Source organism: Paramisgurnus dabryanus, chromosome 3 (assembly GCF_030506205.2).
Source record: "Paramisgurnus dabryanus chromosome 3, PD_genome_1.1, whole genome shotgun sequence".
Taxonomy (NCBI): Eukaryota; Metazoa; Chordata; class Actinopteri; order Cypriniformes; family Cobitidae; genus Paramisgurnus; species Paramisgurnus dabryanus.
Genome location: NC_133339.1, coordinates 39,882,887 through 39,901,001, shown reverse-complemented (window position 1 = coordinate 39,901,001; position 18,115 = coordinate 39,882,887). Strand labels below are relative to the sequence as shown.

At 39.8% G+C, this 18,115-nt stretch overlaps 1 protein-coding gene across 2 annotated transcripts in view; it reads right to left on the bottom strand.

Annotated features, from left to right (window-relative positions):
• Positions 1-3,897: 3,897 nt before the first annotated feature.
• The window catches only part of aatka (apoptosis-associated tyrosine kinase a), a 65,552-nt gene continuing 51,334 nt past the window's right edge, over positions 3,898-18,115 (bottom strand). The window contains exons 1-12 of one of the 2 annotated variants that reach the window (XM_065263134.2): positions 15,145-15,961; positions 14,862-14,941; positions 13,712-13,830; positions 13,051-13,138; positions 10,932-11,065; positions 10,535-10,619; positions 10,319-10,440; positions 10,088-10,237; positions 6,081-9,360; positions 5,829-5,973; positions 5,324-5,524; positions 3,898-5,199 (exon numbers count right to left, since the gene is read on the bottom strand). In XM_065263134.2, coding sequence (XP_065119206.1) covers positions 5,171-5,199; positions 5,324-5,524; positions 5,829-5,973; positions 6,081-9,360; positions 10,088-10,237; positions 10,319-10,440; positions 10,535-10,619; positions 10,932-11,065; positions 13,051-13,138; positions 13,712-13,830; positions 14,862-14,941; positions 15,145-15,154 — 4,443 coding nt within the window. In that variant the 5' untranslated portion in view covers positions 15,155-15,961 and the 3' untranslated portion in view covers positions 3,898-5,170. Of the gene's footprint in view, positions 5,200-5,323; positions 5,525-5,828; positions 5,974-6,080; positions 9,361-10,087; positions 10,238-10,318; positions 10,441-10,534; positions 10,620-10,931; positions 11,066-13,050; positions 13,139-13,711; positions 13,831-14,861; positions 14,942-15,144; positions 15,962-18,115 lie in introns of those variants that run through there. The other variant, XM_065263133.2, reaches the window with a different exon arrangement.

The window sequence follows — 18,115 nt, the reverse complement described above, 5'->3', positions numbered from 1 at the left end:
TTTTTCTACGCACTGCTCTTCTGTTATGCACTGCAGCCGCTATATGCGTGCCAACTCGTTTCATTCATTCCATATATATTATAAATATGCTTAACTGGCTGAAATCAGGGAAACTGTCAAGTGGGACGTCTTATGATAAAGTTGTTAGTCACGAAGGAGGAGAGGGACCAAGAGAGAGACTTTTTATGGCAAAAATAGAAATAATGAAATGTGACAAGACATGGGCACGTCTATGCACAGGATACGCGAGCAATGTGTTTTCATGCATGGTAAAGAGACCGCCAATGAATTATATAATAAAATACATACTTACAAAGACACTGTAGAGAACTTATTAAAAGCTTTCATTTAATTTTGTTTTAAACTTGAGCTGTTATAATGAATCTGCAAACTATTATACACCTTTTGTGCGAACAGTAAATGCTTTCGTGAATGATGGGTCTGCACGTTACGCACGCATCTAGAAGGAGAGCACACTGGTAAACATGAGGAAACTCTCATATATCATCTTTAAGCTGACTGCAGTAAGTGTACGATTTTTACCATAGTAAACTCGAATGGCATCTAAATATCACAGTGGTTAAACGCATACACGGGGTGCGCATCATCTACGCTGAGCGTAGCTGCGTCTGGTCGTAGTTTCAGATGGTGCAACACGCGTAAATATTTTTCACAATGTCAGACTTAGCAAAGCTCGACGTAGGACTTACACCCAACTTCTTAACGTCCGGCTGTTGCAACCGGCCCCTGGTTATTTGCGCATGATTAAACATGAGTCTTTAAAAACAAATCTTTTTAGAGTTTTTTTTTTTAAGTGGGGATTGGGGGTGCGCCAACCCAGTTGGGACATAGAAGGGGGTGCGCAGGAATGGGCAAAAAATGGACCATGTTCACATATGCTTAAACGAACCAAACCAAGAGGGAAAAAGCACTAGTTTCCGAAAACACAGGCTCAGGTCTGAAAACACTCTTAGTAACACTATGAAATATGGTGGTCCTACAAAGTATTAACATAAGTTAACCTGAACTAGGGCTGGGCGATATATATTGGGGTATTCTCATGCGCGTTTCATCAGTAAAGACGATTCCTTGATTAGTACAACCCCAAAACAGAAAAAGTTGGGACACTGTAGAAATTGTGAGTAAAAAAGTAATGGAATAATTTACAAATCTCATGAACTTATATTTTATTCACAGTAGAATATAGATAACATATCAAATGTTGAAAGTGAGATATTTTGAAATGTCATGCCAAATATTGGCTCATTTTGGATTTCATGAGAGCTACACATTCCAAAAAAAGTTGGGACAGGTAGCAATAAGAGGCCAGAAAATTTAAATGTACATATAAGGAACAGCTGAAAGACCAATTTGCAACTGATTAGGTCATTGGCAACATGATTGGGTATAAAAAAGCCTCTCAGAATGGCAGTGTCTGTCAGAAGTCAAGATGGGCAGAGAATCACCAATTCCCCCAATGCTGCAGCGAAAAATAGTTTTCTGAGTTTCTCAGAGAAAAATTGCAAAGAGATTGAAGTTATCATCACCTACAGTGCATAATATTATCCAAAGATTGAGAGAATCTGCAACAATCTCTGTGCGTAAGGGTCAAGGCTGGAAAACCATACTGGATGCCCGTGATCTTCGGCTCTTAGACGGCACAGCATCACATATAGGAATGCTACTGTAATGGAAATCACAACATGGGCTCAGGAATACTTCCAAAAAACATTGTCGGTGAACACAATCCACTGTGTCATTCGCTGTTGCCAGCTAAAACTCTGTGGGTCAAAAAATAAGCCATATCTAAACATGATCCAGAAGTACAGGCGTTTTCCCTGGGCAAGGATAATTTAAAATGGACTGTGGCAAAGTGAAAAACTGTTCTGTGGTCCAACGAATCAAAATTTGAATTTCTTTTTGGAAAACTGGGACGCCATTTCATCAGCACTAAAGAGGACAATGACAACCCAAGTTGTTATTAGCGCTCATTTCAGAAGCCTGCATCTCTGATGGTATGGGGTTGCATGAGTGCGTGTGGCATGGGCAGCTTACACATCTGGAAAGGCACCATCAATGCTGAAAGGTTTATCCAAGTTTTAGATCCATATGATCCCATTCAGACGTCGTCTCTTTCAGGGAAGACCTTGCATTTTCCAACATGACAAATGCCAGACCACATACTGCATCAATTACAATGTCAAGACTGCGTAGAAGAAGGATCCGGGTACTGAAATGGCCAACATACAGTCCAGATCTGTCACCCACAGAAAATATTTGGCACATCATAAAGAGGAAGATGCAACAAAGAAGACCTAAGACAGTTGAGCAACTAGAAGTCTGTATTAGACAAGAATGGGACAACATTCCTATTCCTAAACATTGGTCCTCCTCCAGCTGTTCCTTATATGTACATTTAACTTTTCTGGCCTCTTATTGCTACCTGTCCCAACTTTTTTTGGAATGTGTAGCTCTCATGAAATCCAAAATGAGCCAATATTTGGCATGACATTTCAAAATGTATCACTTTCAACATTTGATTTGTTATCTATATTATATTGTGAATAAAATATAAGTTTATGAGATTTGTAAATTATTCCATTCCTTTTTTACTCACAATTTCTACAGTGTCCCAACTTTTTCTGTTTTGGGGTTGTAGTAATCGCCATTAGCTGCTTTCATATGGAGCAGCATTTACTACACAAAGCCGTAGCTCACTGACAGCTGGGCCATATCACATACATATCGCAGGCGATAAGTCCTCGATAATTAATGCGAAATTGCCCCGATTGTCAGCGAACTAAGGCTCTGTGCATTAAATGCCGCTCCATCTTAAAGCAGGTGATGCCGATTTACTACTAATCAAGGAACCGGCTTTACTGACGAGATGCGCATGACAATTTCCAATATATATATATATATATATATATATATATATATATATATATTAGTGATGGGCAGTCCGGCTCTTTCCATTGATTCGGCTCTTTCGGCTCAAGCTCCGGCTCTACATTTTAGTGGCAGTCCGGCTCTTTTCATAGATTCGGCTCTTCTGGCTCGGCTCCCTTAGAAGAGCCGGCTCCCCTGCATGCGTCTGAAGATTCGGCTCTGCTCGTTCACTACAAAGAATCAGCTCTTAGAGCCGGCGTTCGCGAACGACCCATCACTAATATATATATCGCCCAGCCCTAACCTGAACTAACAATAAATAATACTTCTACAAAATGTATTAATTGACAGACATTAACCTAAAACTTTTCAACTTTAAACATTAGTTGATGCCCATAAACTAACTTGAAAAGACAATGAAGTAACATGTAATTTATGGTCATTCACCAGAGTTCCGCGTTTTAGTTTGTAATGTTTGCGGATCGTGTTTCCGTTTTGGTGGAGTTCGATTTCCTGCGGAGCTGCGCAGAGCGACCAGATTATGACATTAAAGTACCGCAAGAATGATTAATAAGCACTGTTCTTGACTCGCTCTTTCTGTACCTTGATGTCATAAACACCAGTTGGTTTCCAAAGCGCTGCATGAAGTTTGCGACACCCGTTATCCATGACCATGTGCCTAGAATTTATAAAAATGTTTTTTGATTATTATGATTTTTACTCGCATTTACAACTTGGCAATTTTAATATTAGGCCTTTTATTTGTACCTATGAGGTACTTTTTGAAAGGGTACCGCCTAGGACTGTCACCAACAATTGCCGCCTAGGGCTGGGTATCTGTGTATACAATACGCATCACGATAAGACAATTTGTATTTTTGTTCAGAGTTTTTTGAGATAGAAAGTAGAATTTGTGCACAACTTTTTCAGGCAGGTGATCGATCACAAGAGCTAAATAATAAACAACAAAGAACCGCACACTGCTAATACTGCTCTCAGTATTTATTCATATAGTAGTCAACATTTGAAGTGGATCAAAAACATTCATCAAACTTGTCCTAAGACAAGAACGGGTACTGGGTATTGGTTTTAAGACAACTTTTAGGAAAGGTTTTGATCCACTTCAAATGTTGACTAGTGTATTTATTGTCTTTTAATAAATATTGAGAGCAGTATTAGCAGTGTGCCGTTCTTTGTTTCACGGATCAACTGCGATTCATGTTTCCTTCAAAAGTGCATCCAAATCAATAAGCAAGGTATCTGTATCGATGCGCGCATCATCAGGAATACATGATGATGTATCGTCGTATCAATATTTTTTAACACAGCGCTAGTACCACCCCAGTGAAAGCTTTTGCATGTTTATTTCCGAGAGTGTACATATGTCCTGTGTTTGCAGAACATTAGGGGTTATAATTTAAATTAAAAGAACAAAGATACAGAAGGACTAGCCTGTTAACTGCACTTTTTATAAAATATATAATGTCAACTACTTCACAAAAATCTAAATAATAAGGAAAGAGCTGTATAAAAGTTTTCTCTGTTTAAACAATAAAAATGTATTGTTCATGTCAAGATTGTTTGAATTGTAAATGTTATCTACTTTTGTACCATATTCTAATCGACCCCCCTGAGCTTAAACATTTTAGCTTAGTGACCAAAAATAGTTTTATATTTTTCTAAAATTACATTTTAGTGGCTCAGCATGCGTTCTGCCCCTTTTGTTTTTTTTTTCACAATTTTGGGGGCAGCATATTTGTTGTGCAAATACAATGACAGTAAGGAGCTTGACTTGCAGCTCGGTCCTGAAACGTTTTTAAGCGCTACATTTGGGAATCTAAATCACAAATTGACAACATGGGACAAGACAAGCAGATGTGGAGAGCAGCATCGTCTCTATTTTGTTTGCTACGGCTTGAAAGTAGAAAGGATGATTTCAGCATGATAGCGATACTGGATTGTGCAAATAAGTTATAATCTTCATACATCATGTTTGTAATACATAGAGAATAAATATATTCTGATACACAGATTTGTTTTTCTGTTCTTATAACTGTTGTCTCCAAACGATTGTGTCGCTTGACAATCATCTGTCAAGAAACACAAGAATGGGTTTGACTAATATCAATCCAGCACTACAATATCAGGCACTCTGTCCAAACAGCTTATCAGTTTTACAGGACTTTCCTGTCCGGCATGTTAAAAATAAAAACAGCAATACGGGAGAACCCAAATAGGTTCTAAACACGTCTTTGTTTCAAAGGGATAAAATATGAAGCCTTCATTCCTTTGATCCATTCTCACTGTTCCCTGTGTGACAAAGAAAAACCCAGTTGATTTTCTAAATTTTATACATGCATACAGCACAGACTTTGCATTCAGTATATATGTACATATTTAATCAAGTATGCAAGCAGTAAAGATCAAGGCTTACCTCCCCTGGAGTTCACATCTGAGTCAGACACATGCGTGATGGAGAAACGGGAGACACTGAATCTGGACAGTGGTGGTGCTGGTTTTTCATCTGGGGAGTTGATGGGAGAGTTGGGTGGTGTGGTGATTTCTTCAGAACCAGGTTCTGATGTCGAGGGGCTTGGCATCAAAGAATAAGCATTCTGGAACTCAAATGCTCCACCTGTTTTGAGTGAGAGACTTATGAAATGCCACAGGTAGAAAAATTTCTTTAAACAATTTTAATTTATACTCCGATTTATTTATATATTTATTCTTAATGCAATTTCAACATCAATGGTCATATTCATGGTGAGAACTATACACACTTCGGGGAAGGTCAATTTGACATCTCCAATTCACCTAACCTGCATGTTTTTTTTTTTACCGTGGGAGGAAACCCAGCCAGGTCTTGAACTGGGGACCTTCTTGCTGTAAGGCAATGGTTCTACCCACTGAGGCACTGTGCCGCCCCAGAGAACACTCACTTTCATCTGACAAATTCCTCCCGGATGAATCCTCAAAGGCTGTGTCCCTATTCTGGAGTTGTGGTGACAATATCTCTGAAGCCTGGCCATTAGGTTCTGTCTGTATAGGAAAACTGTAGTCCCCAAGCTCACCTGTGGGACTCTCCTGTGTTAAACAGCAAGACAGACACTGTGTCACACAAGTATTTTGCCAAAGTATATCTTGATGAAATTAAAACCGAGAGAACCAACAAGCTACTTGAGACTACAAACCTGGTCAAACAGAAAAACGGTGACGTCATCAAAAAACGACACCGCTTTTTTCTTGCTATCCAGCTCATCGCAAAAAGACTCCGTCAGTATGGAGGGCATTTTGAGAAGGCTGCGCAGATGTCGTGCACTGCTACGGTCACTCACGATGACAGGCACCATGGGGAGCTCTTCGTCACTCTCATCACTCTGCTCTTGTATGTTGTAACAACGAAGTTCTTCATCAGACTCATCACTATCCTCTGAATACTCATCCACTTCCTCTGCATTTCCGAGTGGTGCTGGAACATCTAGGTCTTCTGGTAAGGCAGGAAGAATGTTTTCCAAGGACTCACTTTTTAGTCTTGAAAACACCTGACCCATATTGTCTTCTTTCACTGCATCTTCCCTTTCCACGTCATTTCCATCCTTTGCATGCTCTGGATTGTTGACTTGGTTGTCCTCTTGGTCCTCTGCATGACTTATTTCCCCACTAAACTCTACTATGGTAGAGTCAGAGCTCAGTGATTCGGCTGATGAATAATATCTGGTCCCTCCATTAGCTTGGTCCTCCACACCTGAAGCTTGTTGTGTTGAGGTGGACCCTTCAGATCCTGTTGAAGAGTAGCATTCAGAGTTAGGCTCATCTCCAGAGTGATCAGATTCAAGCCCAATACCATCATCTGGAGTGGACTCCTTGGTCAAGCATCCCCCCATCTGTGGGGGAAAGGGGGAAAGCATGGAAATCATTGGAGCTGATGTAGAAGATGAAGGCAGATCTTGGTTTGTCTTTTTAAGACATGATTGCTTAGCATGAAGCTCAGCACTGTTGTTTTTTGGCACTAAGAAGTCAAATCCCTCCACTCTATATCCTTCTCTGCCAGATGTTTTTATTGAGCCATCCTTTTCATTTTTGTCCTCAAAGACATCATCCTCTTCTTGTCGTATGAAGAAATTGCAGACTCTTTCACTCGGGCTCTTGTCGTTTTCCGGGTCATAGTCAGAAAAATAAGCAGAGTCTCTGTATTGGTTCCTGTCCCCAAGGTTCAACAGTTGTAGCTGATTGTTGCTGGATGGATGCAGAAGCATTACATTGATATCTTCATCTAAGTCCATCTGGAGGACCATGTCACAGTCGTCTGATTCCACACTGGTGCTAAGGGCTGGATTGCCTTCAAGGTCCTTCATGATGAACTCTGGGGACTCATTGTTCTCTGTGTCATAGCCACTGTCTAGGGATTTTGGGTGAATGGATGTGTGGTAACTATCGGGACTGAAGTCCTCACATGGACTGCTGCTGGAAGCAAGATTAATTGTGTCCTTGTGGTGTGTGGACTCAGTCTCTCTCTGTAATGGTCTATGAGGCAGGTCAAAATGTCCCACTTCTGCATAGTCCAAATGATAATCTCCAAATGCTCCAGAGGTGATGTCTGTGACATCATCATCATCATCACTGCAGTCATTGATTTCCACCAAGCTTATGCTGGATCTGTTGGGCATTACCCCGCTGTTTGCCAAATGGCTACACTCAGAGATAGTCTCAGACAGATCCCCAGGACAGGACAGACTCTTTACACTTTTGACTCCAGTGAATCCAGTTTCAGGTGTCAGTTTTTGTGCAAGTAATATCCTTGTGTCAAGTAACATATTTTCTTTAGTTGTTAAAATATCTGTTGGAAGAGTTGATGTATTCCTTTTGTTGTAACCTCCTACAGGGAAGTCTGATGTATTGTCTTTGATATGTTTATGAGTAATGTTCATCTCCTGTGGATGATTATGCTGACTTTCAGTGACAGAATGACATTTGGAAGATGACTCAACATCACTACCTTCAGGGCATAGATGCAAGTATTCACCACCATCTGAATCTGTGTGAGTGCTTATGGTGGACGTAGTGTCTGTGGCTTCCATATACGAGTGGACTCTGAAAGAATCTGTGTAATTGTAAGTACAATTGTTGCTTGTTTCTGATACTCTTGATTTCAAAATTCCATCATTAGAAGAGGGTGTCGGGTGACGTAAATCAAGGTATGCATCTCGAAAACCAACAGCGTGTATTCGATCACTTAAACTGTTGTTGTTTGCTGAGTGGTTGGAGTTCCAGTTAGTTGATGCATTCTGAGAAAAAAGATCATCATCTTCTGGTTCAGCACTCCCCCTACCTAAAAGAACGCCATCACCAACTGCAATATCAGCACTCATGTAGTAGGGTCTGGGAACATTCTTTTGTAAGGGGCCCATCATGTCATAGTATGCCTCATTTGCCCCACTCCTTTCTGCAGCTCTCTGGTTAGATTCAAGGTAGGGGTCACAATGTGCCAAGCTGGGACTGCTATGAGAAATGGAAACCCCAGGTGGGCTTTCCCTTACCACCCCCAGTCTGTGGCAGAGACTTTCTGACCCTCTTCTTTGCCGATGAGAGTCTGAACCTCTTAACAAGTGAACATCTGACTCTGCTTGAGGTGACTGTTCATGCAAGAAATTCCTGTCACTGGAAGAGAAATACTCTTCTGACTGATTTGTCTCTATGGAGCTTAATAAAGTTCTCTGAAGTGGCTCCATGGTTGGGCTACTATCTGAATCATAATCATTACCAATAGGTTCTTTAGCTGCTGACCAGTAGATGCTTGGATGAGCTCCAATCGGGCTTCTCCTGTTCATAGTCGACAAGCTGTTGTTTCTGGCCTCAGCTGTTGGGCTGTAATCAAGAACACTGTCTTCTAAATTGATGTTACACTCAACTGGTTCCTCAATGCGAATGTAATACTCACTGCTTACTGAGGGACTGTGTGCACTCAGCACTGGAACAACTGCTGGATGGTCTGACTTGTAGTAGGATGGAGAGTGCCCAAGACTATCACCCTTGCAGCTACCTGCAGAGTTGCTTAAAGGGTAATACACATCCTGATAATGTGGGTTATTCTTTCCCAATTGTCCGCTAGCTGAAGAGGAGCAGTAGGGTTGCTCAGCTCGGGCCTGCTCCCATTTATATTCGAAGTTGAGGCCCTGGCTGGTCTCAGTTACGGTTAATATGTCGTCCCCATTCTCCGACTGGAAGCTGTCTGCCATAGAGAAGTGTTCAAGTAGAGGAAATGAAGAGGAAGCTGAGGAGGCTACTTCAGGTGCAGGGGTTCTGTGGGAGCTGCTGGAGCCCAGACTTGGCCTGAGAGAGTTCCAGCACTTCTCAAAATCTTCCTCAGTCTCGGTTGCACCCTTAGCACACAAGTAGCTTATCAGTAGGTGAACCTCCTCCACCACAGGCCTCTGCTCAGGCTGCAGCCAACAGAACTGCATTACCTCAAACCTGCCAGCAATCATGACAGAAATTGCATTTTAGATCCAAAAATAATATTTTGCACAAACAGGAATGTTTGATTGTTAATAGATGGTTGTGCAAATTGTTTTTGAAATCTCTGTTCCCCATTTATTTAAGTTCTGGAACCCATTAAAACTCAAATGTCAGCATTTGCGTGTACTTATTGATTTAAAAAAAACTGTGTGTTATGGTTCTTTATTATCTTTTTGTTTTATTGTCTGCATACTAGTGTGGATGATGGCCAGAAACCCATTAGGTGATGGTTTAAAATATGTACAGTTTAGCAACCTTGCAGATTTAAAGTAGGGTCATTCATTGTTAAGTATCCACTAGAAAAGGGAGTGGTATACTAGTACGCATGACTGCTCTTGATTAAATGGACAATGATTGCTAGGGTGTGGGGGTAGATTGAATGGCTGTGTGCTTATAGAACTGAATAAATATGATTGATGGGCCTACAGAGGAGGAGAATTAATAATTGACCACAATGGATTCGAGTAGTATTGATTTGTTGGTCTTGCCAGAGAAAAAAGCAATGACTGGATGAAGTACCTGTAGCAATGATTACTATTCAGTATGTGTGTTTAAAAGAAAAGAGATTGGTGGGTGTGCCTGTGGTTTAGGAACACTTATTGGTTTGTATGTGCTTAAGGGGATTGGCTGAGCCGAGGGGGATGGGTCGATGATGATGATTATGACTCACAGAACGACTCACCAGCGTTCAGACAGAGGCACTTTCAGCTGGGGCTTTGGCAGTTTGAGCTGCTGTTCCTTCACAGCGTATGTTAAAACCTGCCTATCAGAATAGTGCCTGTAAGGCTGGTTACCCAGTTCGAACAACTCCCATATCGTCACACCCAGTGACCTGCAAGGCCAGAAAACATTTCTTTTTAAAACACGGCCTTTATTTAACACAAATATAGGGTTTTATTCAATTATTTCCCACCAGACATTGCTGGCATTGGTTTGGTCCACCACTAAAAGATTTCCATGGACTTCGTCAATAAGTTCTGGTGCAATCCAGCGTAGAGGAAACCATATTTGATCTGCTGTCACGTAATAGTCATCCTAATAGAGGGCAAAAATTCATTGATATTAAATAAGCAAGAGAACATTTAAATGCATGACTGGTCAGCAATCCAAACAATCTTTACAGGCTCACCTTGTACTTGTTGTGGCCAAGGCCATAGTCTCCAATTTTCACAGCGAGTTCTGAGGTCAAAAGACAATTCCTGAGGGCCAGATCTCTGTAAAGGCCAGAACCGAGTTATGTTTGCATTAAAAGTTCCTGTCACTAGCCAACATCAATGTCACAAGTTACGAAAGTCGTAGGACATTTTGTTCAGTGAGAGCTTACAAATAATTGATGACGTTCGTTGAGCGATAGGTTTTCCCCCAGCAACAAAATCACTGATGCTGGAGTCTGTGACATGCACTCAGTCAGCACCAGGATATTGTTGCCAGGAGACACCAGAGCTGAATCCCCAGCGACCTGCTGGATGAAATAAACCCAAGATAATCAGCATGCGTCAAAAGGCCAAAGGTGACCGGATCCTCACCTGTGGATATAATTGTGTTTGTGAAGGTGCGTAACGCCAGAGGCTATCTGGCATGCCATCCGCTGAAGGATTGAGGGGTCAGGGGTCACAGAATCTGTTGCCCGACAGCTTCGGAGGTATCCTTTAACATCTCCCTGTAAAAAAAAATGCATCATTCGTAATGTTTTATTACAGTGTGCGAAAATACAATTTCGGTTAAACTCTAATGCAGTGGAAAAATTGACCACCTTGGTGCAATGACAAATTGTCTTTCTGGTATCATTAATGTGTTTTGACAACCAGCTTACATCGGAAATGACCCATAACAGCTTCATGTCAAAGCTGTATCATCTCAAACAGACCAATCTTAGGCCCGGCTGCAAAATGAATGACTGAGGGGGCACAGTAATTTGTTAAGGGGGCTTAACTTTAAACCAAAAAACACACAGATTACTTGCTTTTGGCAGTTCCCTTAAAATCAATGTTTGTACAAGTATATTGCACAGCTAATCAAACAGACAAAACTAATAAATTATAACTTTTTAATTTGATTTAAAAAAAAAATCCTAATTGTATTAATTTATTACCTTTTTTTAGAGGAACTCTAAGCTCTTTGATTTGGCAATGAATTTCTGAACACACAGTGTAGCTCAAACATACTAACTAAGAGCGCATATCATAAGTCATTAAGTGGATACATTTTGTATAAAACCTGTACACAAACACCTATGAGCTCACTCACAAAATATAATTGTTTTATTACACGTATATGTTACCATTAAATCAAGGTTACAATAGTTTTGCATTTTACATACATTTTTATTTTGAGAATCACATGACTCACTGCTCACCTTACTGAGCTGCGTTACATCAAAGGCAACCAATAGAAATCGTTGTTTATTACCTTCCTGTCCAATCATCTTTTTTTGCGATTATTTATACTTCATTTCCAGTAGGAGACGCATAGCCCTGTTGCGTATAAATTAAATTAAAAATAACAAATCCGAAAGGAATTTCTTTATATTTTTAGTAGGGATGCACCGATACCCCTTTTTTGTAGTACGAGTACTTGCATTTCAGTACTTGCCGATACCGATACCGAGTACTTAATAAAATGATTAAAATTTACAGGTAACAGCTTTAGTCATATAATTTAACAAAAAAACAAAGGACTAGTTTTCCAGTTTGTTGTAAACTCTGCCTCTTTGGACAACACAAGAGGCATTAACCCCTTACACGCCGCTCAAACATAGACATTTCTCAGACCGTGGTATCGATTCCAGGTATCGGGGGACTTTTAACGAGTACGAGTACTTTAGAAAATGTGGTATCGAGGCCGATACCCGATACCAGTATCGGTATCGGTGCATCCCTAATTTTTTGTTTATTTCAGTTTGTCTTGTAAGCACACAAAAAAATATAACTAATTAAAACTGTACGGTAAGGCCTTGTTTTAAATATCAAAAATCACATCCGAGGGGGCAATGCCCCTTTTTGCCCGCTCATGGCACTGACCTGACAAATCGGCTGTAAACCTGAGGCTAAACTTCAGCAGGAATGTGAACCAAAAATCTATTAAAAATAACCCACCTTGTTTTCAACAGAAATATGTAGGTACTGTATAAATATTCACTATGCATAAGTAGCATTTAAATAAATAACTCTACACAAATTAACTTGTGCATATTAATATGTGACAGTCATTTGAAGGTTTTCTACATAAAATCATCCTACATAATGTAAAGAATCTTGTGTGAAAATATAACCTTGATATCTTTAATATTATATATACCGAGTAAGATCATGTCAAAGATTAAAGTCAATGTAAAACCTTGGTGCTCCTGCTGTATCATGAGATTTATCTTGGATTTTTAAAAACAGGGACACATGAAATAAAATTTTTGGTTGATTCAAATAAAATGTTAGAAACCATAACGATCAAGTTTTATAACAAAATGATCAAATTTTAAAATGTTATTTTAAAAGAAAAATAATTGGTGGCAGCTTTATTGATTACTATTTATTGATTACGATTAATGTTTGCAAGCTCTGCCCATTGTAGACAGTCAAGTCCCACTGTGACCACCAGAGGGAGCATCTTGTTCATAAGTATGTTGGAGTGACCGGGTCACTGACTTACCATGGGACAGTGCTCCATAACCAACAGATAGGGCGTGACTTCTGAACACTGGGCCATACACTGCAACAGAGCAGGATGCTGGAGCACCCTGTGAGAAACTTACATTAAAGGAGAAATTTCACAAGACTTTTTTAAGATGTAAAATAACTCTTTGGTGTCCCCAGAGCACATATGTGAAGTTTTAGCTCAAAATCCCATATAGATAATTTATTATAACATGTTTAAATTGACACTTTGTAGTTGTGAGCAAAAATGTGCCGTTTTGGGGTGCAAATGAGCTGATCACTGCACTAAATGGCAGTGCAGTGGTTGGATAGTGCAGATTAAGGGGCGGTATTATCCCCTTCTGACATCACAAGGGGAGCCAAATTTCAATGACCTATTTTTTCACATGCTTGCAAAGAATGGTTTACAAAAACTTAGTTACTGGGTTGATCTGTTTCACATTTTCTAGGTTGATAGAAGCAAAGCACTTAAACATGGAAAAAGTATTTCATGATATATCCACTCACATGATAAGAGTATATGGTTAATTCTTACAAATGAGAGCTATTATTAATGTGTTGTCACTGTAATTTAGTGCCAAGTACTGTGTGCCACACAATGTGTTTACAAAAACAACATTAAACAAAGCATATCAAGGTTTGTGTGTGGTTTATACCGATACGGTTGAACTTCCTCCAAGAACTGCATCTGCTCCTGTACACTGGCACTAGCCTTTAGCTCCTTAACCACAACCTGTGTGGTGCTGAGTCCAGCATTCACCTCCCCCAGTAAAACCTGAAAACACACAAAAAAGAAGAAACAATTCACACCTGAACGTGTGAAAATTACAACAGAGATTTGGCATGGTACTTTTCATACTTTGTAAAATGACCACACATACCAGTACTGTACACTCAATGGTCAAAAGTATGTGGATGCAACCCATTTAATGAACAAGTTTGGCTATTTAAGTCATTTCTGTGAGCACAAATATTAATGCTATAGTACACAGTGATCTTAGAAAATTGCATTCTTCGATGTTTATGGCAGCTGTTTGGCCACCGCCTGTTTCTATTCCAAAATGACAATGCCCCCATGCGCAGTGTTTATAAAGAAATAGTGGACTCGGTCTATTGTGGAAGAATACATCAGTACAGTAATTTTGGCACAGAAAAGGATCCTTTCCAAAGAGTTTTAACAAATTTGGAAGCACAAATGTGCGTGTCATTTTGTTTATTGTATTGCACTAATATTTGGTTTGACTGGAATTTCGGGAAGTTGCTGTGCTCCTTTTTAGCTCAGTAGTACAGCATTGCATTACCAGCGCAAAAGGTCCTGGGTTATAAAATGTATACCCTGTCATGCACTGTAAGTCACTTAAAAGCATGTATTAAATGTAAGTTAAATGTACAGAACGTTAAATAAGGGATTTTTAACAAATGCAGACCTTCTGCGAGGAAAACCCGATTTTTAGATGAGACAAGACGTTCAAATGTTACGAACACACTATTTGCTTTAATCATTTGAAATTATAATGTCATATATGTTATTAAAGAGTATATATTTATATTAATTTTTTGTAATATTAAACTGTACCTGTCAAAATTATTTGCCGCATCCAGGTTATCATGCGTTATTACTTTCAGGCGGTTGTTATCTCGGAATAACGTACCTTGGAATGTCGTGACTGGCCAATCAAGCATTTTAGGGTGCCGCAAAATAAACTTTTTTTTTATGGGGTGTCCATATACTTTTGGCTATAAAGTGTATATTTAAGGACACAAAAAATCATCCGGTTTTGCTTGTGTTCATTGTAGCAGTCTCACCTTGCCAAACCAGCCATGTCCAATTTCTTTTATGTAGAGGAGGCTGTGCCGTCCAAGATCTACCGACTTCATCAGCTGAACTGCAAAAAACAGAGACAAAAGACATATATAACACAAACAGACAACACAGTCAACACAGTGAGCGATCCCCAAAAAAGGAAGAGCCTGATTTTAAAGGCAGTCCAACAGTAGGAGATTTTTCCCAAGCAACTTCTAGAAAGGAGAACCCTTTTAAACACCGAAATAAAGTTTAAAATTTGCATTCAATTCTGATACCAGATACCTTGATCCATCCTTCTTCTTCAGTAAGATGATGATGATATTGAAGAAGATCAAAAGCAACTCTCCTTGCCGAGCAGTAAACTGTAGGTTGTAGGTCCCACAACATCGAGTGGACATGGAGCTCTTTGATTCTCCGCGTCTCCATCCACACACCAGGGATGTAACCCTCCATGCCCTCGGACAGCTGAGAAAGCAGCGCTGGCTTTCTTGCTTCCCGGCGACAGGGTGCATATCCCCGCTCTGAGATACACCATTCCACAACATTCCCATAATGCACCAGACTGAAAATCTCAGCTGGACCTTTCTGGGAGTCAGCGATAAGATTGACCTAAAGCTGCGGTGAAACTAACAGCTCCCGCCAGGAAGTCACCGTTTAAAGTGCCAAGTGTCTCTTAGCCTTGGACGCATGTCCGCCGTGTAGCTCCGCACATGCCAAATGCTTCTGCACAGTCCAGCAATGGCATAAGCACATAATAACCCTCTCTCCTCTGCCCCCTTCTCTATCTTCATGTCTCAGCGAGACTTGTAAACAAAAAAAGCACTGTGAAGAGCAAAAAGACCTCTGTCATTAACACTAAGCCCCCACACACCTCCTCCTGCGCTACCATCAGGTCTCACAGTGTGTGTGCGCTCTCGTGGACCCGTGCCTGTATTAATGCGCTAAACTGTTCTCCTCCTCTGCAGCGTTCCAGAAGCCTCTCATTCCAGCCCCTCACGCTCCCTGTCGCAACTAAATTGTGGCTTTTGTCCGCAGCGGTTCAGCGCCTGGTACCCCAGTACCAACCCGGACACAAGGCCTATTCTCTGCTCCTCAGAGCGAGGATTGTCACGGCAATAAGTGCCCCCCTCCCTCCCTCATTCCTGACACACAACTATCTCTCTCTTTTCTTAAACTGGCCTTTTATATCATTTCTGTGGAATCTGTGAGTTGTGCATTCCCATCCCACTCCTGGCATTCCCAGAGCAGCCTCTGGGCCATGTTAAAAATGCATTAACACACAGCACGGCCGTAAAGAGATGGCCTATGATTACAAATGGTTTAAATAAGAAATTATACTTAATCTTTTAACAATAGATTTTAAAAGTAAAACTACAGGTTTAAATGGATAAAAAAATCTAAACTAGGACTAACTAATGTGAGAGATAAGTACAGTGAAGATAAAAATTTAAAAACAATAATATAAACAATTTTGGTAGCACTTTATTTTACAGTACGTGTATTTACCTTGTACATATATGGTAAATAAGTTGTACTTACCCGCAAATGTGTGGAACTTACTTTTAGGTATCTACATGGTAATTCATTGGTATCATTACTGTACTTACTAGTGGTACATACTTGCTAGTTATTATGTAACTTTAGATAAGTACTGGGTAATAACAGATACATACATAGTGTATGTATACTGTAACTAACCAGAAACACTACTGTACTTACAAATTGTATATACATGATAAGTGTGTGGTACCTGTAGGCCAGTGTAATCTAATGACCGGCACATATGGTGTATGTATACTGTAACTAACAAGAAACACTACTGTACTTACAAATAAGTGTGTGGTAAGTTATACTTATACCATACTTATACCATACGTATATTATAACTAAGAACAAACATTACTGATATGCCATTTTGGTACTCAGTATATTTGTCCTTTTAACCAAGCATTAAATAACCGTATGCATTAACTACTGGTTACATTCAGTAGTATGTCCATGGTTACTTCATGGAAACAGGACTGTAAAATAAAGTGTTGCTTTTTACACAGTTATTACATAGGACCTACCACCTAAGATATAGCATTAAATACATGTCACTGTGAGGCAAACCCAACCATTGACTATAATACGCATTAACTACTGGGTACATTCACTAGTACATCCATGGTACCTGCATGGAAACAGGACTGTAAAATAAAGTGTTGCTTTTTAAACAGTTTTTACATAGGACCTACCACCTAAGATATAGCATCATATACATGTCACTGTGAGGCAAACCCAACCATTGACTATAATACGCATTAACTACTGGGTACATTCACTAGTACATCCATGGTACCTGCATGGAAACAGGACTGTAAAATAAAGTGTTGCTTTTTAAACAGTTATTACATAGGACCTACCACCTAAGATATAGCATCATATACATGTCACTGTGAGGCAAACCCAACCATTGACTATAATACGCATTAACTACTGGGTACATTCACTAGTACATCCATGGTACCTGCATGGAAACAGGACTGTAAAATAAAGTGTTGCTTTTTAAACAGTTTTTACATAGGACCTACCACCTAAGATATAGCATCATATAAATGTCACTGTGAGGCAAACCCAACCATTGACTATAATACGCATTAACTACTGGGTACATTCACTAGTACATCCATGGTACCTGCATGGAAACAGGACTGTAAAATAAAGTGTTGCTTTTTAAACAGTTATTACATAAGACCTACCACCTAAGATATAGCATCATATACATGTCACTGTGAGGCAAACCCAACAATTGACTATAATACGCATTAACTACTGGGTACATTCACTAGTACATCCATGGTACCTGCATGGAAACAGGACTGTAAAATAAAGTGTTGCTTTTTAAACAGTTTTTACATAGGACCTACCATCTAAGATATAGCATCATATACATGTCACTGTGAGGCAAACCCAACCATTGACTATAATACGCATTAACTACTGGGTACATTCACTAGTACATCCATGGTACCTGCATGGATACAGGACTGTAAAATAAAGTGTTGCTTTTTAAACAGTTTTTACATAGGACCTACCACCTAAGATATAGCATCATATACATGTCACTGTGAGGCAAACCCAACCATTGACTATAATACGCATTAACTACTGGGTACATTCACTAGTACATCCATGGTACCTGCATGGAAACAGGACTGTAAAATAAAGTGTTGCTTTTTAAACAGTTATTACATAGGACCTACCACCTAAG